This window comes from Brachionichthys hirsutus, chromosome 2, assembly GCF_040956055.1.
Source record: "Brachionichthys hirsutus isolate HB-005 chromosome 2, CSIRO-AGI_Bhir_v1, whole genome shotgun sequence".
Classification (NCBI taxonomy): domain Eukaryota; kingdom Metazoa; phylum Chordata; class Actinopteri; order Lophiiformes; family Brachionichthyidae; genus Brachionichthys; species Brachionichthys hirsutus.
In genome coordinates, this window is record NC_090898.1 from 9,894,661 (window position 1) to 9,920,711 (window position 26,051).

A 26,051-nucleotide genomic window follows, 5' to 3' on the forward strand; every position below is an offset into this window, starting at 1 on the left:
CCGTTCCACCCTTGGGTGGAAATGCTAAGTGTAGAAAAACAATTTTTTATGCTGGAATTTGGACATCAATTTGGCTCAAAAACTGACTTCTAATTTTTAATGTCCGTATAGTGCATGAAAAACAATCTGTTTTCTGAGATAAGTGGCGCATCCCTGACAAACATTTCTTTGAAGATAAGTGGCTCTATGAGACTTATTTGGAGCATTTCTAATTTCATTTATGCACGCATGGCAACCGCTGGTCCTGTGATCCTACTGCTTGTCTCTTGTATCATTTCACTACCTCATGACTGGTTTCATTGATTTGCTCCTATGATGTGACCTTAACCATACCTCATTTCTGTTACACCAGCAGAACCCAAAACCATAAACTTACTTTAGCTCATGATGGAAAAGGGAACAAATGTACAAATCAGGTGTTGGTAAATTAAAGTTATCAACACAAGTCTAACTAGAAAAGCGCTCCATGAAGCAGTCTCGTTCAAAGTGTTTACCACACACTAAAAGTTTTTTGCCCATTTTTGCCGCAACATTACCACCAAAAATATACTGGCGTGCAGAACGTAGACACAGGGACGCATGCACGCATGTGCACGCATATGCACGCACATCTTGTGCACGTTTGCCCCACCTGACATCAAGAGGGGCGCGATTTCTTCCATACGCATTTCAGTAGGTGATGACAGACCTATGCAAACTATGAAGGATTGACTTGATGGTTTATTTAGCTGTTTTGGGGTTTATAAGGACCCAAAATCACCATAATAATGTAGAAACATGGGAAAAGTTAACTTCTTGAGAACCTACACAGCGGTCCTTTATAGTCTGATGAAGAATTATATATAGTCACGTCATCAGCACACATTACCATATTGGCCTTAATATATATATAACATAACAATATTTATAAAAAATAAACTAAAAACATAACATGTTATTTAAACATAAATTATGCCAAGGACCTACGTGACTGTTGAGTTTGTTTGTGTAGAACATTCGTAATCATTTGGAGCTGCATGGGATCATTTTCATTAATCCTGTCCGTCCAATCAGCAGAACTAACCAGATGTTGACATGTTTCACACCAGAGCGCTGCACATTCCATATTTTAATGAATGAGAGTGGTTTTGCGTGTGTGTGTGTGGTACCCATGTGGATATTGTACCCTCAGCAGGATCATGTGATCAAGATGAGTCATCGCAGATGGACAGGCTTCTATTTCTTCCTTTGTCTTCCAAATTTAGAACATAGTTCAGGAGATATACAGACTTGACAATCATTGCAGAAATGTAGAAAAATATATTGTTCATAAAATAGTCTCTCACATATTTTCCTTGTTGACATCTCATCACTTATTTTTACCTCTGCCGGGGTGGTTAAGGTTTTAATCCCGTTTGTTTGCCTGTTGGTTTGTTTGCTTCTTTGTTTGTTAGTAGGTTTACGCTAAACCGCTGGATGGATTTGATGAAAAAAAGATCTGAAGATTGTTTTTTTTATTTTTTTTAGATCTCATTAAATTTTGAGAGTGATCCGGATACAAGAAAATAAAAAAAAAGTCTGAATGCAATTCACTAGACAGCAATTTGAGGGCACAAACTTCCACCAAATCAGCGCAGGCTGGATTCAGGTTTATATTAGTGTTAGTTTAAAAGTCAATATCACCTCTTAATTTCAGTGATTGTTCAAAGTGCATCAACATTGTACATTTTTTTAGTTTATAGTTTTAGTATAGTTTATTAAAAACTATAAATCCAATGGTCCCAATGTTCATGTATTCTGTTTCGATGCTCTTACATGTTACATAATGTTGCACTGTAATGACACAGGGTTATTTTCAACAGCTGCAGCGCGAACACAAAATCACACGCGCAGGATCCCGTGCACGTGCATGGACACAGCATATAGACCCCTTTAGGAAGGCGGCCCTAGTTTGGACAGAAATAACCTGGATTGACTCTTTCCTTTGTGTCACACACACCGTCCATCCTATACCTTGTGCACTCGTCCTCCCTCCCAATATCTCTCACTTCGTTGTGGAACTTTCCATCAAAGCATCTCGTTAATGACTGAGCACGCTCATGCATCTTTTAGCACTTGACAGTGATCTTCCATTGTGCATTTTAAGCCCAGAGATCACTCACACTGCATGTTCACCTTTCAAAAAGTCACCGTTGCAATTTAGTTAATTTGTTCTTGAGAAATAATAGCGAGAAAGGTCAACAAAAACTTTGAATAAAAAGTAAATTGGAAAGGTGAACATAACAAATGAACGTGGAAATCATTTCAGTTTATATGGGTTTTTATGTGTTAATGTGTCAGTTTGTGTCTGATTGTCCTTTCGGAACCTGGAATGGTTTCATTTTCAGTTTCCGACATTAACGTCCAACATTGCACACAAAAGATAACACTCCTACTGTCACATACACAAACAGCATCATGAGTGATAAAAATAAAACCTTGAATTTCTTCAAAAAGTCACACTAGATTTTCTGTATGACTCACATTCATGTTGATGTTTGTTGCTCTCAGTCACTTGATGTCTATGAATTGCAATGGGTATTTGCTTGATAGTTAGTTGACAGATATTTTTGTTAATAATAAATTTTATTTGAGCCAAAAAGTTAACTTTTATACGTATGACACAATTGAAAAAAAATCTTTAACACGTTAAAAGAAGCAACAATCCATCCTCTCTTGCACATTACAGATTTCTACATGCTAAATTATAGATTAAAGCAAAAAAGAAATCCAGATTCAGGCACTCAAGGTGATTTGAAAATAAAACACACACACACAAATCATTATAGATTATATTTATACAACCACAACCAACATTTCTCATTCAGATACATTGTGTAATCCCTTGGATTTAATTTCCGATTACAATTTTGATGAGGTATCTAGTGGCTGTAATGGAATACAATTTTTGTGACCTATACCCAACCTTGCCAGGGAAGCAGCCGGCTTGAATGGCTATGCTTAAAACCCCACAGTGACACGATGATAGGAGACACACACACACACATGCATGTACACGTGTGTACACATGTGCACACGCACACACTCATCTCAGCTTGAGAAAGACACATCAGGATTAACATGAAAAGCTGTTTTAGTCCTCAGTGATTGAATTAATATTTCAGATGGAATTATCCTTAATAAATCTGAATCTGGGGCTCAACAGTGTTTCTAGTAAAAAATACACCAATTATTACAATTGATGAAACCCAACCCCTCAGCTGACAAACACGTATCGAGAGATGCATGTCAAAATCTGTAGCACGGCTGTAATGGTGAAAAAAATAACCCAATGTGGCTAAACTATAAACTTTTGTCATGCAACAATGATAATAATAATAATATAATAGTCGTACAGCACGGTGGTGCAGTGAGTAGCACTGTTGCTTCAAGCAAAAATGTTCCACCAGCAAAAACATGCAATACAGAGGATAATGACTCTAACTTGTCCACATGCATGAATGTGAGTGTGATGGCTCGTTTCTCTTTCATATTAAACTGGCGACTTGTCCAGGGCATATCATCCTCTCATCCAATGTCAGCTGGGATAGACTCCAGCTCCCCCAGCCCCCCCTGTGGCCCAGCATAGAGGCGTGGCCGCGGGAGCGTCGGCATGAGACACACCTTGAGACACAGCTGCCATTCATTCCAGCTCATTACTGCCTGCTATTTAGACCCCGCCCCGCTGACGCGCCGGCGTCAGATGATGCCTTCGTGTCCTGTTGCCAACTCGCATTCCCCCATTGCTGTAGGGGTCTCTCAAATGTGTTTTGCCTGCTCTTCATGAAGATTTTCTAGCTTTTGTTTTTGTCTCGCAGATTTCTTTGATTTTCGTTTTCTCCAGCACCTGAGCAGCATTCGTCTTTTGTATTTTCATTCATCATTTTCTAGGACCTCAGCCAGTCCATGCTTTAGTTTGCTTTTTAATGACAGGGATTTTTATTTATTTATTTATTTATTATTTTAGATGCCTGTCAGTCTGTGTATTCCTGAGAATTTTTCTAGTAAACTGTAAACGTTTATCTTGCCCCCCGTCTCTGCATTCTGGGGCCCACCAGCTCTGTTTTCACGGTGTGTGATATCTGCAGCTGTATACTGTTAGGTCCTATTCTAAGATCCTAATTAATGTCAGTCATTTTACCATCTGACGTTTCTGTTAATACATGAAAACATGTTAACGAGTTGAGAGGCATTCATGAAATGTACTTCCAAAGTAGTACACTAGTATAACATTATCGACAATCATCCCATCCATATAAAACAGATTATAGGGCTATGATTTCCTGTGGCCTTGTAGGTTCCCTTCACTTATATTTGGCTTCAATTTCTTCCACTTTCTTGAATCAATGTCCAACTATCAGATCATGGTGACACCAATTCATGAGAAATGTTGGGATGCACTCTCTGTCATATAATCTGGGAGGAATGACCACTCTATTTAATGAATTCATTCAAGACATTCGTTCAAAATACAAAATACTTAAGGATGATAAACACAGATATTAATCTAAGATTATGTATGGCAAATGTAACACATTACATAATATAAGGCACCCTGTTATAATACGTCGTGTAAAGTCAATAAGACTAACAATAGTGGAGATTTCTTACTCACAATAATTATCAAAGAGAACACATTAATCTGACAGTTATTGAAAATCATTATATATTTTAAATACAGGTAGTCATTGTACTACAAGCCACATATATGCTACTCATCCACAACAGTAACAGGATAATTGTGTGTGTGTGTGAATAAAGTACATTTGATTTATTCCACTCATGTGCAGTGCCTCATCTTAAACCAAACATTCACTCCAAAAAAATATATAAATATATTCTTAACTACGGGGTCCAGCGTTTTGTCCTCAAAAGAAAGGTAGGTTCCCACAATATGGGTGTATTGCAATATCTATGTACCCACAAGACAAGTAAAACCTGTAGTCAGACACATGTTAGCATGAATGGCTGCTCACATTTAATTTACCAATAAATCAGAAAATCAATCATAAAACCATATCAGATATCCCATGTCTGTACACTTAGTAAGACGTAGCTCTGCAACACAGTCCACTGATAATGGACTCTGACACATGGCTTGTGTTGTCGTTGTAAATCAAAGACAGTCCTGCAAACAAATTATGTTGACATATTACCCTGACCATAAACGTGATAAAATCTAATATTTGTATGTTATTTTCTAATTGAAATTTCATATCAGCGACTTCAGACTACAGAACAAACATGTGTCTATTTGCATTCACATTGTTTATGAGGTACAAATATTTTATAATTGATCTAATTTCTTGAGGGGAATCAAATCGGTTCATTTTGTCCATACTCTTGTTTTATATGACTTTTTCCTTCATGGAAATGGCATCATGTCCTCCACAGACGGTTACTTCTGCCTGTCGCTCTGCCCGGTACCATTGGCTTTGCTGAGTGAGGCATTGCTGCCTTCTTTACCGTCTGGTTCAGCACTCGAGACTTTCTCAGTAACGTCTGCTAAGGGCCACTTATCCTCTGCGTCCGTCTCTCTGTGATAGAAGTAGTTGAAATTGGAAACAATAACGGGCACCGGCAAAGCAATTGTCAGCACGCCTGCGATGGCGCACAAGGTGCCCACTATTTTACCTCCCATGGAAATGGGACACATATCTCCATAGCCCACAGTGGTCATGGTAACCACAGCCCACCAGAAGCCGTCGGGTATACTGACAAACTGCGTGTTGGGATCATCCACCTCAGCGAAGTAGATTGCACTGGAAAAGAGGATGACTCCGATGAAAAGGAAGAAAATGAGCAAGCCCAGCTCACGCATGCTGGCCTTCAGAGTTTGTCCCAGGATCTGCAGTCCCTTGGAGTGACGCGAAAGTTTGAATATACGAAACACCCTGACGAGACGGATGATACGCAGAATGGCTAACGACATGTTTTGTCCCGAGTTCTCCGCTGGCGTTGTGACAATTTCTGTAATCACAGTAACAAAATACGGAATGATGGACACAATGTCTATGATGTTCATGAGGTTGTGAAAAAAATCCCTTTTGCTAGGACAGACCAGAAATCTCACAGACAGCTCAAAGGAGAACCACGCAATGCAGGCGGTCTCAATGATGAAGAAGGGATCGGAGAACGTTGTGGGCTTCACACCAAATGAAGTCGCAGAATTTTGCACTCCAGATCCATTGAAGGACTTCACTGCTATGGGCACGATCGGGTCCAGGTCATCTCTGAATTCTGGTAAAGTTTCCATGCAGAAAATAATGATGGATATTACAATAACAAAAACAGACACCAGCGCTACACCTCGGGCTGCGTTGGAGCTCTCTGGATACTCAAACAGCAGCCAGAACTGCTTGTACACATCTTTATCAGGTAACGGGATCTCACTGTCCTTTATGAATCCTTCGTCTTCTCTGAAGTGCTCCATGGCCTCACTTCCAAGCTCATAGAAAACAATTTCATCTGCAAACACATCCAGAGGAACATTAGCTGGACGTCTGATCTTCCCCCCTGATTGATAGTAATACAAGATCCCGTCAAAACTGGGTCGGTTTCGGTCAAAAAAGTATTCATTTCTCATTGGATCAAAGTAGTCCATCCTTTTCGAAGCATCCCCGAGAAGAGTCTCGGGAAACTGGTCCAACGTTTTCAGCTGTGTCTCAAAACGAAGGCCTGCAATATTGATAATGATTTTCTGATCTCCATCGTCAAGTCCTCGCTTATCGACAAATAGATCCTCGCAGCACTCCTTAGCAAGACGGTCAAAGATTGTTTCGCTTTCCTTCGTGCCTTCACTGTTTAGCAGCAATTTCCAAGTTGAGATCATGCTGGTGCAGCTTTTGCGCCCCTGTCTGCTTGGCGTTGGCATGCGTGGTGACAGAGGTACTCCTAGTGCCTGTGTACGGGGGGTGGGCAAAGATGAGGTGGGTTCCCCCATGCTGGAGGAGACGGGGCCATGGGGAGAAGGTGTGGAGGATGGCTCATTACTCTGAAGCAGATAGCTGCTCCCGGTGTTGCTGTGCTCTGGGGGCATATCCACGGTCAGAGCTGTAGTCTCATCAGCATCATCCTCCAGGCTCCCATTGAGGTCATCCAGGCTCTCAAAGTTTACCAGCGCCACATCCATGGCTGCACTTCAGCCAGGACAAAGCTTTGGCACCCCCAGGTTAAGACAATCACACGGCCGCACAGGTGAAACAATGTAGTTGCCTTGTCAGAAGAGTCCTCAGCAGAACCAACACAGATGCATTTCCACGGAAAGATAAATTGAGAATATCCTTTTTGTTTTTATTCCCTTGAATGCCTAGAGAGAGAGAGAGAGAGAGAGAGAGCATCGGTTAGTGCGTTTGATTACTGGTTGGTTTACTGTACTAAGCTGACAGAGGTATGACTTCAGACATCATCAGTTCATCATACCGACTTGTTTCTTATCTCTCTGGAAGCCAGCAGTGAGACCAGGATGGATGGAGAGGGAAGCGCATGACATTTTCTTCCGGTCAAATTCAACGATATTTCAACATCACTCGTTGAAGACAGCTCTCTAAGGCAAGCAGACATTTGTCTGACTGTCACGGCGGCTACCTAGTCTAGTTTAATATTTTCTATGTCCCTGGATAACGTCTCCTGTTTTCACAGATCTATCTCCTCCTTTGTCATCAGTTCATTCTGTTTTCCATCTGCTGAATCACATCCCTTCATAGACTCAGCTCAGACACCACACCCTCGCCAGACTGTCAAGACTTCCTTCATTCCATCACTTTAAATTCCTGATCCTGATTATCATGATGTTCCAATAATTTAGAATCATTAACTTTTCTTTAAGCACTTAACTTTCCAGAAGGTAAAAGGGTTGCAAAAGCAATCAAGCTCGTCTGCCCGACTCAACAATTCACTTACATGTAGTACTTACAGTTGGTGTCAAGATCCAGTCAGAGGGATATGTTTTGAGTGAAGATAACTAAAAAATAAATTGGTTCAAGACATTTCAAATTTGATCTCTGAGTCAGGAATAGATGTGCAAAAGCTGCAGTGAAATATCTGCTCTGGAAAATATAACTGGACATTCAATATAAGTTGCTCATATAGCCAGAGTAAAAAAAACAAGCAACACGCAGCTTACCTGCCTTAGAAAGAGGCACTCAGACCATGTGTGTACAGTATGATGTAAGACATTGAACAGAATCGTGGAACGGGGGCTTCCTCCACAAGTTCTGTGAGTGCTGCAGCTTTCAGCTACCTCTCTCCTCAATTGGCACCAGCATGACTTATCTGTCACAGACGACATAGGGTAACCTTATGCTGGAGTAGAAACCAGAGCTGGGCTAAGGGCCACATAGTGCGCAAGTGCATACATAGGCAGCAGAAAAGCAAGACAGAAAGATAGTATGGAACTCTGTAAAGGAACTCTGCAAAGAACCGGCAGAAATGAAAATTAAACCCTCGTCCAAATTCAAAATTGGACACATGTTTCTATTGAAGTAACTGAATACAAATCATGGATCGCTATCTGGATTTATTCCAAAAATTCAATTATCACATTTTTGCTACAACTCTGCATTACTTTTTTTGAATGTGTGTGTGTGTGTTCCTGTGTCTTTTATACCGTGAGCAATCTCGATCATGTGGTGTGATGTGTGTGATGTTTTCAAGGTCTTCTAGACTGGAACGGCGAGATTAAATCCTCAGATCTATCTGAGCATCACAGTATCAACATTAATAAATGATGTTCAACAACCCTGTTAACATGTTCAGCAGGACAGGACAGAACAAATGGTGACAGATTAAGATGGGCACAGTTCCCTTCTCCTTCTTTGCAACTTCACTTTCAGCTGATCAGAGCTCTGACCTCCTTCTGCACTTGAACTCCGCTCCAGCCCTCTTGCAAGTGAGCAACTTGAAAACATGCATTTTTAATGGCATTCGGTGTAATGTCTTCCATTACTTGAGCATGAAAAAAAAAAGAGGAATGGAATCACCACAAAGTCTGTTCCAGATTATTTTACATTGAATTCCACAGAGTGACCAGCATTCCTCTGTATCCTCACACCGTAAAACATATTTAGACACATGCATGTAGCGGAGCTTCCTTTTCACTCTCATAATCCTGAAGCATGTGTGAATGGACTGTGGGGAATCTTGTCAGCACCGTGAAAATGTATTGTTCTATTTATTATATTCAAAATATTTGTACACTTGCAAGATTAATTTAATCTCTTTATGCCCTTTGATTTGACTTGTCTCTTATGAATTCAAGAAGGATTTACATTTTCAGTGGTATCATAATGAGACCCAGTCATAACTCTAACACAAATTTTATTTAGTTTAGTTTAGTAATTTAATTTAGTAATTATTAAAGTAACGTAAATAAAGTAAGTAAAGTGCTGCACTACTAATTAAATAAGATCTATGTCACATTGTCACACATTGTTTTACATTGTCTGTTAAAGTGGGCAGGATAGAATTTCTAGTTCCAATCTGATTGGTCGATGAAGCAACTCCGTTTAAATTAGAGCCCTTGATTGGACAGCTCTGAAAAATGGACAAATGTCATAATAAGTGTAAAAAAAAAATTCCTTCATAAGCCACACAAAACATAAAACTCCTTACTTTATTCTCTCAGTAAACTATTCCCTAATCCTTCCAAATTCTTATTCACCGATGTCTTTTTCATTGTGGCATGTTCATTATATAAATAATGTTGTAGATACTTGGTTTAACTATAGTGTAACTGTGTTAAATCTTGGAAAATGTCTTAAGGCAGATGGATGATCTTCACATTGCAAAAAAAAAGGAAAAAAGTGGATGAAAATTCAGTTTATAATGAACAGGGAAAAATACTTGAGCAGTTGTTCTCAGGGCAGTGAGGGCAAAATGTTTCAAAGGAGCCAGTGTGACTTTGACCCCTGTCATATGGGGCCCAGGCAAGACCCTGCATGGGGCTCAGACCATTCCTGCAAAACTATTAATACATGGAGGAGCCTCAGTGGGAGACCGCCATGACATATGGCTTGCTGCATGTCATGCGTTAATGCACACAAATACAGACAAGTACTGCACGCATTTGATAGAAAAAAAACAACAACAGTGTGAGACTATATGGAAAAGTGCATCAGAATGATGGTATTACATGCTTTGCTAAACTACTGTACATTCTAAGAACCTCTGACTTAAGGACATGTGCATAAACATGGACAGATGTTCAGACAGATTTAGCTTATCCACAAGCATATCCTTTCTTCTGAGCTGGTTGGCAGTAAATGGTTATATACTGTCTGTCAAAAACTGACCATATGGGTCTAAAGAAAATATTTGCTATTGATTTATATTTTCTGTTCTGATTCAAAATTGGACACATATGTTTTTCCTTTTCATCTGAGCTCATTAAGTACTGGATAAGGTGAAAACTGGATTTCATATTACAGCAATTATGTCTCCTAAATATTTAACATTATCTGGAAGGTTTTTCTGGGATTCATTCATTTTTATTCTTTTCTCTTATTGTGTATTTATGCGTGTCCCCGGTTCTTCAATTGAGACTTCAGGCTTCAGATAAGTCTTTAAAGTTTCAAATCGGCGTTTGCCTGCAGCTGAGTCTCGGGGAGTCGGGATTATCCCACACCTTAGCCTGCCTTTCTTACACCTGATCTTCATCAGTTTTCTGGAAACACTGATTTAAATTAACCTCTTATTCTTTGTTCCTCCCCCTTTCTAATTTACAGATCCATATTTTATATGCACTAATGCATGTTGTAGATAGTTAGAGGTGGCCCTTCATAATTTAAAATAATCAAATGTCTGCAACTGAAAATAGATGCTGTATCTGTCATGTGGACCATTAAGTTTTCATCGCATGTGGAAAAAACGACAAGGCCATTCTCACTTCAGTTTACAGGATCGTACGTTTGACCTTGAGTGCTGGTCCATCTGTTATGCTCTTGTGATGTAGAGTGGGATCTCTGGCTGTGTGAGGCTATTGGTTGTTAGCGCTGGTATTTTTGGATGAGCGTTTTCGCCCTATTAAGCAGATTAATACAGGCTGGGCAGCTCAGTGCTCTAAGCCAAAGGATCTCAACACAGATATGAGTGAACCGTCACAGATACATGCACATCATAAACACAGACAGGGACACGCCCACTCAAACAGACACAGACATGCACAGGGAAATAGAATACTGCTTGAGTTATATTTTTTGCGATTACAATCCTTTCAGAGAATGCCATTATTTACAGGAATGTTGTGTAAAAAGCATCAAAAGAATGTGTGCGCTATAAGTTAGTAGCAATAACCTCTCCTAACCCTATACAGAGCTGCATTGATGAGCCAATGCAGCTCTCGGGTGGGTTATTACTAACTCCACTGAGTAACAAAAGTCACAATTTTTATCCTCCCTCAAAGCATCCCAATGGTGGACTCTTATCCTTTTATCCTCTATTGTTATCATTTGTTGTTATTTAGCACTTTAGTGGCATTAATGTAACATGATTCAATTATCATACACATTACACTGACAGGATGCATCCCATAGCGTGAAATACGGACAGACCATTGTTGTGTTGTACATTTACTTCTTGTGAAATACTGTAATTCAAAATCACTGAAAGAAGCTTAATAAAAAAAAACACCGCGTCATGCGTCTGAGCAAACACACAAACTCCCCGAGCAGTCCCTCGGACAACTTTGAGCAACATCATAATAATACATTTTATTTTAAACGCACTTTACATTTGAAAGCAAATCTCAAAGTACACAATAGTATAAAAATAAATAACATAAAAACAAGATAAAAATCGACAAATAAAACAGATAAAAGGAACAAGCAAAGGATGTGTGTACTGTGGTTCTGAGAGAGTCCTGGAACTCCGTTTACAATGGCGTCTATTAGATGCGTAAAAACATGTGAATCTCATCATTAGCCGGAGCAGCCAGTCACCGGTCACTCACTGACTCAGTGGGAAATAGCACGGAATGATTTTTTACGTGTTTATGTTATTATCAATTTAGGTTGGGGTTTTTTTTGTGCTAGATTTGCGCTGCGCGAAGACCGTATCAGCTGTGCGTAATTACGCACGAGCGCACCTTAGAGGGAACGTCGGTTACAACTAAATCATTTATAGTGAATATAATAATGTCTAGAAACATCAGCTTCTTCTCCTTTTTCTGCGTCTTTCTTTGATCAAACATGCTATGACGTCAGGTCTGCTCGTTCAGGCGACAGACGGAACACTTGAAAAAGAAACGCACAGCGAACACGCGCGCAGGAAGAGCCCATCCGCGCCCCTTGAGCAACAGGCTTATGAGAGCAAGCAGCCTACCTGGAGTACCGGCACGGTCCGAGAAACTTCCCGGCGCTGTTAGGGAAAGTTTGACGTTCCGGACCGAATCATGATTACCGGTAGTTTCTCTCTGGATCCCACTGATCGCAAGACGCACGGACGGACAGCAGGCGCAGCGGACGTGGGACCAGATGTGAGGATGACGTAACAACAGCAAGCTTAAGTTTAATTTTGCCAATTTCCCGTTTTAAAATCCCAGTTTATCTCGAGGGGACCCGAGTGTGTGTGTGCGTGCGTGCGTGCGTGTGCGCGCGCCAAGGGGTCTCCCTTCACCATCAGGCAAATAGTTCACTTAAAATAAAACCGACATGCCCACAACGAAAGGTGTTTTTTGGTGCCTTTAAGTGTCAGAGAGCGGCTTCAATTTAAGAAACATATGAAGATGAAGAACAAACTGCACAGTCATCCTTTGGCGCAAAATAAAAAAATGCATCCCACGTTGCCATCCAGTCATTCAGTTGCTTTAGGAAGATCTGTAGTTGTAAGTAAAGGGGCAAGAGCGACTTATACATCAACGTGCACTTTTGCCAACGTGCATGGGCTCGTACGTGTTGATTTATGATTGAGAGCCTCGGTTTACATCCAGCTCTAAATTCCGGAAAGCCATTTTTACTTCAAAGCTGCACCAGAGGCACTTCATGTATTATAAGTAAGCACCTGCACTGCACGGCCTTTCATAAGGGCCCCAGGGGTCAATGGGTTAACCCCCAGTGGCTTAAAAAAGATTCCCTGCATTGCTTGCTGTCATTTTGTTCTCCCATTACTGTACAATGAACATGCTGCCCTCCGCAGGGCTCTGATGGCGCTGCCGCTGCGCTTTGTGCCCAGCATGCGTCTGTCTGCGTGATGCTTTCCTAAAAAACAAAATTAAACAGGCATGTTTTCCCACACAGATCAGCTTTGTAACAAATTCAAAAAGAAGTTTGCTGATTCTATATTTACACAGGTTGCATTAGTCAATAAACAATTATCTTTGCTGGTTTCATATTTTTTTATTTACTATCAATTAAGAGGTAGCCTGGGGTTTCCATTTGGATTAAGTGGCTTGCCTGTACCCTACACATACATATAGAATGGATATTTTTTGGGTTGTTGTTATTGCATTTTTTTCGAGCCGTGTTTGAACATAGGGGACCACACAAACGGCAAGAGAGTAAATGAGCAGTCGAGTATAGAGAGATGCTAACCGTCGACTGCTAATGGTCTCCAAACACCGCCCCATTATGTCGTTCACTTCTGATGCATACTTAATCAATACACTAAGAGGTATCATGAACAAAAAAAAGAGATGCTGTGTGTGTGTGTCTTTCTGTCCACTGGACCTCTGTGACCATCTCTAACACAGAACAGTAATGAGAAGGCCAAGAGGGATTGTAGTTTTGCAGTTTTGACTTTATGAATAATAGATAAGGATGGGATATTTCCAGCCCCCCCCCCTTCCCGCATATCATGTCTGTGAGGAACGAGTCTGTAGAAATAAAGAGAGGAGAGGAAGTCAGTAGGATTTGACTGTCACTATGGTGACTATTACTGTACTCGGTCAAGCATGTATTCATTCTCTGTCGTTTTGGCATATGGGACTTTTCACGTCTCAGATTTTAACGGTTTTCGACAGCTGCAATCAGAACTCAAAAAAGCTAGACGGATCTTGAAATGAGATTTTCAGGATGCATTGGGAATCTTACCAGGATCAGTTGATATATTGATTCAGAAGAGATCCTGCATTCCGGATCACTTTGATATTTTCCGGTAACATTGCAGTCAATGGAGCTCCTTTACGCACATTGTCGAGTTTCTTTCTGACTGAAATGCCCTAAAGCCTACAATCTCAGCCAGCACATTTGAGGATAACAGTTACGTGAAGAAAAAGGAGCGTGAGAAAGTGGTCATCTTGGAGTAAATATGTATTTAGACATACAGACAGAATCTATTTGACCAAGGTCTGCACTGTGTGAGGCTCAAAGGTGAGCCAATAATAACATTCAATTAGAAAAACATAGTGAAAAAAACAAACAGTTCAATTATACAGTGTCTCATGACACAAATAAGTTAAAGATCTCATAGAAATTATATTTCCTTTTTCACGTCTTGACACACTTTCATCCTCCTTCACTGGAGCGTATCAAATATCAGAGACAGTTCGCCTACTGCACAAATCGAGCTTCTTGGATTAACTGAGCGAGCATTCACTTTGATTCCGTGCTATACAGGAAACTACACACAGCAGAAGCTTGAGATAAAGCTGAAGCTTTAGGCATTTTAAGACATCATTGAAAGCACTCTTACGTTTTACATACATCGTCTACATGGCTGTGTGTATTCACCACTGGCAGTGGATTTATGTCCATTCAGCCACAGGAGGTGTGTCCATATAGGTGTGTGTGTCGTCAGGCGTCCTCTTTATCCAGCAAAGATGTGAGATCCTCCTGACTTCCTGTTGGCTTTGTCAAAGGCAGTGTTGTCTTGACAAAGTGTCCGGTTCAGTTGTGTACTTGGTCACAGAGCAGGACAAGGTGGCAGTACACTCAAAGTCACATATAGGTGTTGCAAGTACACAAGTATAGTGTAGAAAAATGTGTACACAATAGACTACAAAGCAAAGGAGGTCGAGAGCTACATTTACCTTTACTTTGATTATCAGTGAAATATATAATAGAAACCGGCCCTGGCTGATACCGCAGCTTGTCTCAGGAGCAGGACGTTACTTTCAGTTGTCTTTGATTCATATTTATACATCGACTTTCTGTGTACACAAAAGGCAGTAAACAGAGTGCTAGAATGGAATAGAATATGCAGAGAACCAAAGGTGCAGTGTTTCAAATGACGTCTGTTGCATTGTCTCAAACACTACACACTCACCTTGTGCGTCTGAAAGCTTTCTATGTCTCTCACTCTTTTTCTCTTTCATTCCATCTTGCACTAACACACACATGCACAGTCAACATTACACCTGATCGACCTATATGGCCGAGATAAGGGCACTCAGAACCCCCCCCCCCCCTGGAATATTACGATGCTGAGCTGAGCGACTGCCTGTTTGAATCTTTGTGCATCTACTTGGCTGGCAAGCAGATCATAGCTGCTGTTCTGCTTTGAGTATGAGGAGACACTGCTACTGAGTTGTAACAGATTGTAAAGACTGTAAAGCTTAAGCAAGAGTAACACGAGTTTATATCATACGTTGGGATGATTTACTGGTAGCTATCATACTTTTACATCTCAAAGCCTCAGCGTTTCCTCTCTCAACCCAATGCAATCCCCCCCCCCCCCGGGTAAATACTTCCACAGAGACGTGAAAAGAAGATAAAAGACATGACAATATGCCGCTACGAAAGACTTTCACACAGCATGTTGCACATGACTCCAGTGCCTGTGCAGATATAGTAATACATTGAAGTAAGTTTGCATTCTTATATTTTTTTTTTGATTAGTCTAATTACTAATTCATGCTATGATGAGTTTTTCAGCAGACATGCAGCACTACAATAGTGGAATAGCATCCGTTTGATAACGCATGATGACGGACATACAACCCATGTTTTCAAAATGCACTACTGGAATGATTGCTCAAACGGCACAAGTACCAAAATTCAGTCACCTGATATCTCCAGCGAGAGACAAAGTAAGACACGGTGAAATTATATATTGTTCTTGGTTCTTTGTGCTTGTTCCATAGGCAGACAAGCGTTCATATTTTTGACGTATTGCTTAAGAAGGGAATTGTGAATGAAGGAGAGCATGACAAACTAAAACAATATATCACTTTGATCATTTAAGAGCAATCAATTTCATTTGCACTGCTAATGGGTTTCTGGATGTTACAAGCAAGCTTACAGCAGACTAAAATGCCGACGTTGTTTCTCTCCTCTTTTCCAAGACTGAATAATGCACAACTGAAATTGTGGCATGGCGATAAATGGATCTGAGAACTAAACACAACAAAAAAAAAATACATTATTTTGCTGTCATAATATGTGTGCTGTATTTTAATTTTGACATAAAGCAACTTAAAATCTTAAACTAGTTTCCTCCTTAACCTTGCTCTATTTCTGGAAACATGGAATGCTATGAAGTTAAAAATATAGCAAAATTCTTCTGCACAGTGGTATTGAACTGGACTTTTGGACCCAGCTGCTCTCTAAAGAGACACTTCAAGGTGAAGAGGATGGAGAAACAAGCTCTCACCTGGACCCCAACAAAAAAAAGCCACTTTCTTTCTACATTTGGTACGTACACCATAAAAATGTGGGAGAGAAACACAATATTATTACAAAACACAGGGATAGATTAAATCGACATCCACTTTGTTCAGCTAGACTCTTCAATCCAACTGCTAACCAGGATTGGCCCAAAACAAAGTACAGGCCGAGAGTACGCTGCAAAATCACTTCAACTTCATCAAGAATGAAGGGCAGGAAGAAGAAGGTGGTGTATTATTATTGTGCTCCATCTGTCTGTCGTGCTCTACAGAGGCCACCAGCTTGTACGAGGCACAGTCAGACCAGGTCCTGGTGAGGAATGTGAGTGCACTCGGGCTTCTCCTCCGACAGAGCAATCGGCAAATTGACCATTTTGGCCAGAAGCACACTAGTATCACTTCAATTCAGTTCCCCCCTGACATAACAGCTGTGATTTTTGGCAGTCGGAGCAGCTTAAGTTGCTCTTGAGTGCTGATCATGTTTTTTCATCACAAGTTAACAATCTACGTTAAACTTAAAAGTAAATATCGACCTGACATAAATTGTTACTGTGCGTCTTCTCTTGAAGGCAGTTTGAGCAAGAAGGCAGATTCCATTGATCCCTTTACACTACTAATATTGATTATTACTGGTTAGGCTGCTGTCGACTACAGTTAGCAAATAGCACAGCTATTGTCACCTAACTCCATGCAAATGCTGACGACGTCCTTTATATAAGACATTTCTATTCTAAGAGCCAGAGGATGCTTGAGACCGTGGAATCCTCTCTATTAACCTTTCCCAATCTGACTTGCCTGATTGCTGTTTGTCGATCAGTACGGGGGGGGGGAGTCATAGCTTCATCCTCCCAGTTATACATTCCTTGTAGACCCAGCTGAAGGGTTAACCGTCTACTTTAGCTCACATTACACATCTGTACGCATCTTAGTGATGTTCACATAGTTAGTGTTGGCCAGGGTGCAGTTTCCTGTTTTCATACCCTCTGGTCTAAAGTCCTCGGCGCTATGGTTTACGGCCTCCTGAATCTCCACGTAATCGGACTTGCTCAGAGTGGACCCGCTGCCACTCCGCCCCCCGCCGCTCTTCTTTAGATCGTCAGCTGAGCTCGCTTTAGGCACACTTGGGATATTCAGATACTGCGCCTGTTCCTCGCCTTCAGTCTCCCTGTGGTAGAAGTAGTTGAAGTTCGACACAATGACAGGTACAGGCAGCGCAATTGTCAACACACCAGCAATTGCGCAGAGAGACCCCACAATCTTTCCTCCGATGGTCGTTGGGACCATGTCCCCGTAGCCCACGGTGGTCATGGAAACCACTGCCCACCAAAAGGCCTCAGGAATGCTGTTGAACTGGGATTGCGGTTCATCTGCCTCGGCGAAGTAGACGGCACTGGAGAACAGGATTACGCCAATAAAGAGGAAGAAGATGAGGAGGCCGAGTTCACGCATGCTGGCCTTCAAAGTCTGTCCCAAGATCTGCAGCCCCTTCGAGTGGCGTGACAGTTTGAAGATACGAAACACCCTAACCAGTCGGATGACACGGAGGATAGCCAAAGACATGGCCTGCTGGCCTGCCTGACTGTCCTCTGGCCTCTCCGCCAGCTCGGTGCCCAGGGTGATGAAATAGGGGATGATCGCCACAATATCAATGATGTTCATGATGTTGCCAAAAAACCCAGCTTTACTGGGACAGGCAAAGAACCTAACCAGGAACTCAAAAGAGAACCAGATGATGCAGAGGGTCTCCACGATGAAGAAAGGATCTGTAAAATATGCCGAACCACTGGAGACATAGGTGACGTTAGACATGGACTGGAATGGATAATTGTAGCGTTCCTCTTCTTCATTTTGGAAAACTGGCAGTGTCTCGAGGCAGAAGCTGATAATGGAGATAAGAATCACCATGACCGAGATGATGGCAATGATGCGAGCGGGACCCGAGCTCTCTGGATACTCAAACAGCAGCCACACCTGTCTCTGAAACTCATTTTCTGGCAGAGGTCGCTCCTCTTCCTTTATGAATCCTTCATCCTCCCTGAAGATTTCCATAGCCTCCTCACCCAATTCATAAAACCGGATCTCCTCTGAAAAAATGTCAAGAGTCACATTGACAGGCCGGCGCAGCCTCCCTCCCGATTGGTAATAATAGAGGATAGCATCAAAACTGGGTCGGTTCCGGTCAAAAAAGTACTCGTTCCGAAGAGGATCAAAATACCTCATCCTTTTCTTTGGATCCCCCAGCAGCGTCTCTGGAAACTGGGAGAGGGTTTTGAGTTGCGTCTCAAAACGCAAACCTGAGATGTTGATGACGACCCTCTCGCAGCACTCGTGGTCCGGCTCTGGGTCGTACTGGTCGTGAGGCTGGCCCGGATGTGCAGCAGCTTCGTCTGCAACGTCGCTGGCAGCAACCGTCATGCTGGAGGAAGGTGGGAGGTGCAGGTTTGAGACGGGGCGGGGCCACTTTGGACCACGGTAAGATGATGGCTCCTGAAGCTCCTGGGTTCAGACCTGTCTGCGAAAAGCAACAGGACAGGAGACAAAAGACAAAATATTTAAAAACATACAGAAGTTACACAAGTCATGCATGAACTTTAGCAATAATTTATCAATGAAGCAACTCATGCATTCAGAATTCATGAATGATGACTTATTTGTTTGTTTGTTTTTGTTAAGTGTCTTTCAGTAAATCTTAGAAATGCAAACAGGGAGAACCTGGGCAGTTCAAATTGTGACATGGGGGGGGGGGGGGCAAACATTTCAGGAAATAGGCTCCTCTGTGTCTATAATTATTTAGCTATGAGTTCCCTCTCATGCATCGCCGGATCAATATGCCAGCCAGTAATACTGCATCAGCTCTCGCAGGACGCTATTACAACCAAGAAATCTGATTATGTGCTGAGTGCTCCATGCAGGAGACGAATTTCATCTCTCTTCGTGTTTGACGCGAACAATATTCCGCTCTCAAACTTAGTAAAGTCAACGTGCATGCGTAAAGACGGATAGTTTTAGATTCTAACGGCATGTTTCGCCCACAGCTCCGACTCTGCAGCGGCATGACGTGGGGGGGGGAAGCTACAGTTAAAAGGTGGATGTGCTGGGGGAGGCATTATTGTAGCGCTAAGAATAAAGTGATTCTCGTGCATTCAGCTCAGCGCATGTTGGCACCGGCATCACGCCTACACTTTAGCAGCGTCAACAAAGACGCTCGTCTAGCCGGTTGTCTTTTTCTTTTTTGGGGGGGGAGACTTTAGGGAGGGAGGTTGCATGAGCGGCTGATTTTGGTGTCTCTCGTTTGCAGCCATGCTGTGGTAGAATCTATCTGAAGCAAAATCACCTGTTTGAGCTCCAAACACTTTCATATGACGATGTATTTCTTTTTGCCGTTTTTGGCTTGCTGAAATGTTCCTCTTTTAAATGCATCTCCACGCAAACACCACCATGTTTTTTGTGTGTGTGTGTGTGTGTGTGTGTGTGTCCCCCGATTGGGAAATGTACACATGGAACCACCAGTGATTCACAGATGGAAGCTCATGTTCACAGACTAGCGCGCCTCTGACGGCGCTAATAACGCGCTAATAAGATACATGTGAGACAAAGCAGCCACGTTCATGCATACTGAGATCTGAGATATTCAAATGTTACATCACAGCGTCGTAGTTTGGGGCAAGCGCGAGTGAGTTCGTCCGGAGCGGCAGGTGCGAGACATGCTTAAGCCATTTGCAGCCCCCCCCCCCCCCCCCCCCACCCTTCTCCAGGACTCCATGCACTAAACAAAGCAGACATCTGTCCCCGACTACAGAATCATTTCAGGTAATGGCATGCAGGAATTCACCCTGATTCTTTTTGGTGCTCAGACGCATTTATTTTTTGTATCCAGTTTGTCTCCTCTTAAAAGATGCCTTCTGGTCGTCAGTCCGTTCCTTCATATTTATCCTTCTTCGCTTATTCAACTGATCTGTCCAGCGGCTCTGAGGTCTCATCACGACAAACTGTTCTTCCCCATGTTCTCATATTTCACCATAATTCACTGTCGTTGAGACGCGTGGGCTGCAGCAGAGCATCGCAGCGCATACTGAAAGCGCTTAATGCGCGCCTCGCCCCATCACTCCCCCCCCCCCCCCCCCCCCCCCTTATCCGACACTCCTGCTCCTCGCTGCTCCACATTAAAGGGAAAGCATCGCCCACCACAGGGTGGAAATCATTTTCAAAGCAAACGTGGATCTCGAGAGAAAACAGAGAATAAAAAAAAAAATGTAAAGACGTAAACAAAGACGATGAACAATACGGTCTTCCAAAATGTTGACCCCCCCCCACCCCCACACACAAATTACTTTGATCTGGAAAAATAGAAACACAAGATGAGAAAACTAGGACAATAAATCCCTTTCCGAACTGCAATGAAGGAAGTGATTTGGTAATACGAGATATAATTATCAAGGAAATCTGTGACTGCTGCGGGTCGAGAAACAAATACCTGCTCAGTAACTTTCTTGTTGCCTTGTTATATTATAATTTCAGATACATTATGGCTCGAGTGCGATGAAAGCATCAATTAAAACCCATCATGGACTCATCTGCTTGTATGTCTGTGTTCTTTGTGGCATTTGCATCAGGTAATAGGTCTACCTGTTGAGAAGGCAACAGGCTGCGACACAAAGTGTTGATTTGCTAATTCTACTCAAAGACCTGCATTCTCTGCAGTAACTGCTCCTAATTCGTAAGCACAGGGAGACGCACATTCTTTTGCACTCTTCATAATGAAATCCCGAGCCATATGAAAGTTATGATGATTTCCCAACGTGCATTCTTTCCTCCTCTGCTTGAAAGTAGGACAGGGGAAACCCCAGATACGTCTTCAGGCGGAGCGTGCAAATTGCACATGACCAGAAAAAGAGACGGGAAAAGCCAAAAGAAGAAGAAGGGGGAAGAAAAGACACTCCACAATTCCCAGGTGAACATTTGAGGGATGCCTCGTGTGTTTTCCTTGCTCTATTCTTTAGTTGCCCGAGGACTGGTTCGACTTCTTACGTTGATTATCATGGCACGCGGTACCACAGGGGCTGTAGCGGTACATCCGTCCACACTCAAGCAATTTTACACTCTGGTTAACAGCCTTAGCGAGGACTTAACATTTGTCTTAGAGTGGTAATCCACAAGTCACCAATATCCAGTATTAGTTGTCATTGCATTCACTGCAGCCATCAATAATGCAGTTTTTATGTTTGAACTTATACACCACTGGAATTTGTTATGGTGCATTCATGTGCAGGGAAAGCTACCAATTTCAGTAATAACGACAAACTGGACTCATCACTCGATAGCATAGATGGGATGAAAATGGGTGTGTATTTTTTTTATTCTTGTAATTATTTTTGAAATATTTTGTTCATGTCAGAATTCAGAAGCTTTTCCATAACCCCTCCCCCTGGTTTTAGGTGTTAGATAACACTGTAACTAACCCCACAATAATAAGCTATTCCTTATAACACTATAACTCACCCTCATTTTACACAGTGTGATAATCTTTTCTGCCTACCAACCGTTTGAGCTCCACAGTTTTGTCTCCGCGTCCCTCTCACCTTGAGGTTGTGCCAAGTCTCTGTAAGACTCCATCGATTCCGTTTTGCGTTCAGCTTAGCAGACCAGATAAAACTTCACGGAGAAACTTAAGAATGCTTTCAAAGTGGCGTTCCCACATGACTGCTGCATCTGAGCCTTTCTATACAATTGAAATTTTGCCCTTGAATCAATCAACCCCTCATTTGTGACTCTTGCATCTGGTTCACTGTGGCGACCTGACAGCCAATAGAGTGGGCATGCAGAAATCCATCCTGTGGACAGGATCCATACAAACGCATTAAAATAATTTAATGAGATATACGCCCACTCATGGTTTAGTTGAGACATATTGTTACATCATCAGTGTATTTGTGCATCAGTATGTGAGTCAGCAAACCTGCAGCTCTCAAATCTCCACCCTTTTCTATGCAGCAGAAAATATGAAAGTTAGAGAGGGAGGAAGAGAGAGAGGGAGGAAGAGTGAAGGAGAGAAGAGAGGGTGTTGATCTATGTATGACAGTAGACTGCAGGGGAGGAGCTCTGTCCTGGGTGACCTCTGCTAGCGCTGCAGCAGGTGATCAGTTACTTTAGCGTGCAGTAACCTGTCAAAATGTCACACAAATGTTTCTACAAGACAAAGACTTTTATGGAAAAAGAGGAAACTGAACCAAATTCAGAAAGACAAAGACGTGCATTAATGACACTAATAGTAATGACCTTGTTTGTATTTTTCACACAACCTGGCTGTTTTTTTTTTCTTTGTTACATTTATATTCCTAAAAAGTAAAATAAATCCTGTAAATGCTTGGAACTCCTCCTTCTATTTCTTCATTAATCATGTCAGGCCTGAAAATAGCATGCCACAACAGGCAACCTCCTCCTTGACAACCAGCCAAGAACATAATTACCATTTTACCTTTTTTTTTGACCATCCATCTCTCTTTTTTCCTCCTTTCATCGCCTCTTGTCTCTCTCCCTGCTCACCTCCCTGTGGGCTCTCTCTCTATATACTTGAAAATTGACCTTGCATGTTCTCCTTCTACATGTTGAGAGCAGCCACGATGATGGTCTCCACTTATACGATGAGATATGGCCATAACGTCAGAGCAGAGTACTACGCTATTGATTCTGGATGTGGTTTCACTTTCTGGCATTCTCGGGCTTTCAACAAATAACAAACAAGGACAGATCAATTACCTAACTCTGGATTTGTGGTTTAGTATAAGACAGTGAACTTTGGAGTGTGAAATCCGAACAGCATGACGAGGTATACGCTATAAGTGTGTTTATTATTGGCAGATTTATCCTTACAATGATGATTGGCAGAGAGGAAAACATGGACTGAATGCGGGGTGACAAGGAGGAAATCTCCCCTTTGCAAATGGAAGTCAGAAAGATTAATAGATGAGGGAGACTAATGCAGCCAGCAGGAAATGTATTTAGAGGTGTGCGGAAGATGAAAACGAAGGGGAGGTTTTTAAAGCTAGAAATGCAAAGGTCACAATGACAGAGCGATGAGTCATCCAGTAGAGTGCTCTCTCTCTCTCTCTCTCTCTCTCTCTCTCTCTCTCTCATTCCCTATTTTCAACCTCTCCTCTGTCTGTCTGTCTGTCTGTTTTGACGGTAACGAGTCAAATCACAGGCAGCAAATTATTCCTTGAAAAAAAAAATCCAATGCATTTTTACATCAGAGTCTAAGAGTGTCTGTGCCTGACTTATTCTGCTTGTCGGAAAGACAAGGATATAGGTAGCCCCCCTGTGCCTCTGTGCCTGTGTGGATGACAGCTAGAATCGACCAGCCAATCAGCATCCAGAAATAATAGGCTTTTCACAGAGGCACTAGCAACAGCATCATCCTCCTCAGCAACCTGTTTTTTTTGCCAGCTACTAGTGGAGTGTCTCTAATATAGGGATATCTGTCAATTGAAGGTCCACAAGAAAAGAAAAGAAATTCAGCTGGACTGGAGGTTCTTAAATCCCACTGTTCGCGCTCTGCTCTGTACCAAACAGCACGCTGACTCAGCTAATGACTGGCTGGTGAGCATAGTCATTGTGGTTGCTTAAAGCGCTTGGAAACTCCCATACGTAGAAGTCAAGATTGAAAATGCAGCATAAAATAATCAATTATTAGCAGCTCAAAGTGATTCAGTGATTCCATCTTCATAAAGATGCTGCAATAATTTGTGCATTTTACATGTTGCATGGTAATAATTTAGTCTTAACATCAAGGCAATACGCTTTTCTATCAGTAGATGGTGCTCTGTATCTAATGATGGCACAGTAGTAATTGTTTCATGAGGCTTCATCATGATTTTGAGATGTTTGTGTCAATTGTATAGCAAGCTTCTTTTTGAAGGCTTTGAAGGGATTTTGGGTTTACACAGTAGTGTTTTGGATTTTTCATTGGCTGTATGGCTCTCCATGACTTTCTTTCTCCGTTGTCCGGTTGAGTACCAATTGGAGCATCCACAGTGGAACTTGGTGCTGAGATGACTTGAACCTGAGCTTCAGGGAAGGCTGCAATCAAGTGCGTCATCCGGTGTGTGCGCCGCCATCATCATGACCGTGTGCTATTGCTCTTCAAATATTGGTCAACTCCGAGGTTTAATTGGCCATGAAGTCAAAAAGCACTTCTTTGGCCTCCTTCAAAAGAGCCCTAAAATGACACCTTTTAGGGGGACAGAAACGGAGATAGTCATCGCGACTCACTCCGGATCAACCCCCCCACCCCCCAACCCCCTTTTTGCCCACCTACGTTGCACATATTAAGTGTCTTGGTAATTTATTGTAATTTATGTAATTTATTGACATTCATTGTCATTTTGCATCTGTGGTGTAAAATTATTTTTATTTTTCTAATGTTATTTTGCATAAATTGAGTAATTTAATATTGGTTTTATTTTTATTTGTATTGCAAAAATTGTATTGTTAAATGTCGATGATTTATGTACTAAGACTTTCAACGGAAACAAGACCGCAAGGGCTTTTTTGAAATACTCCTCTTAGACAGGATGTTTGACTGTACTTGTACTGTAATACATGCTACTGTGTGACTGTACTTGTACTCTAACATTCTATCTAATAAATATATTCATCATCATCATCCGGAGGTCCAGCTACTTGAGACTCTCCTTTCAGTCTTGCCCGTGAACATTTCTGCAGTTAATGGCACAGGTTTTTCCCATTAATGGATGCGCAGAGGTCCAAGTCCAGGTCTGTCGTGGGCGGCTGGATCATCTCAAGCTGTCCTCTTCTGTTCTCCAGATATAAATGGAGCACGGTTTGTTTTGTGCCGTTAGCTCATGATTGAGAGATGGTGGGCGTTGTTTTAATTCCTCTCGTCCTCCTGTTGTGGACACCTCAGCAGTCTGTGGGACAATATGCAGATTCGCTGCCAAGAAACACGCTCACGCACACGCACACACACACACACACACCGGCAAATTCTTGTACAATCCCCAGCTTAACCCTGAAGAAACGGAGGAATACAAACTAACACGCTGGTAAATCTCTATCCATCCTGGAAGCCATGTTGACATAAACGCTGCAACAGTTGGCAGACTGCATAAGGGTGCAGGCTAAATCTGTCCTATGAGGCCCTTTCTTCTTCTAACAGCCCTCCCCCTCCTTGCTACGTTGGTCTAGTTTTGATGACATCATAGGCACAATTTTGCTAATGCAAATTAACAGCACATATTTTTGCTATTTTTCTGATTCTCAATCACATCTTTCACAACGTGATTAACGGCAAAGGACAAAGAGAATTGGCCTGCAAGGAGCCACAGAGAGAAATCACTTGGGGGACAATTTGTGCTCGATGGAGGGGGGGGGGGGGGGGGGTGATAAACATTTAGTCTAGAACTGCCACTGCGTTACCAACATGCCTCACAGACAGGCGGTTAGCAGCTTGTGGACGCACAATAGCCGAGGGAGTTAT

The 26,051-nt window shown here is 42.0% G+C and overlaps 2 protein-coding genes across 2 annotated transcripts; both read right to left on the reverse strand.

Moving 5' to 3' along the window:
• Positions 1–5,416: 5,416 nt before the first annotated feature.
• kcna10a (potassium voltage-gated channel, shaker-related subfamily, member 10a) lies at positions 5,417–7,150 on the reverse strand. Its single transcript, XM_068743506.1, has one exon. It carries the CDS (start codon positions 7,148–7,150, stop codon positions 5,417–5,419), a length of 1,734 nt encoding a protein of 577 aa, XP_068599607.1.
• A 10,311-nt stretch (positions 7,151–17,461) lies between these two features.
• Positions 17,462–18,970, reverse strand: LOC137899370 (potassium voltage-gated channel subfamily A member 2-like). Its single transcript, XM_068743407.1, has one exon. It carries the CDS (start codon positions 18,968–18,970, stop codon positions 17,462–17,464), a length of 1,509 nt encoding a protein of 502 aa, XP_068599508.1.
• Between the last annotated feature and the right edge of the window lie 7,081 nt (positions 18,971–26,051).

Coding starts and splice junctions, on each gene's coding strand:
- kcna10a (XM_068743506.1), bottom strand. CDS start 7,150: ATGGATGTGGCGCTGGTAAACTTTGAGAGCCTGGATGACCTCAATGGG.
- LOC137899370 (XM_068743407.1), bottom strand. CDS start 18,970: ATGACGGTTGCTGCCAGCGACGTTGCAGACGAAGCTGCTGCACATCCG.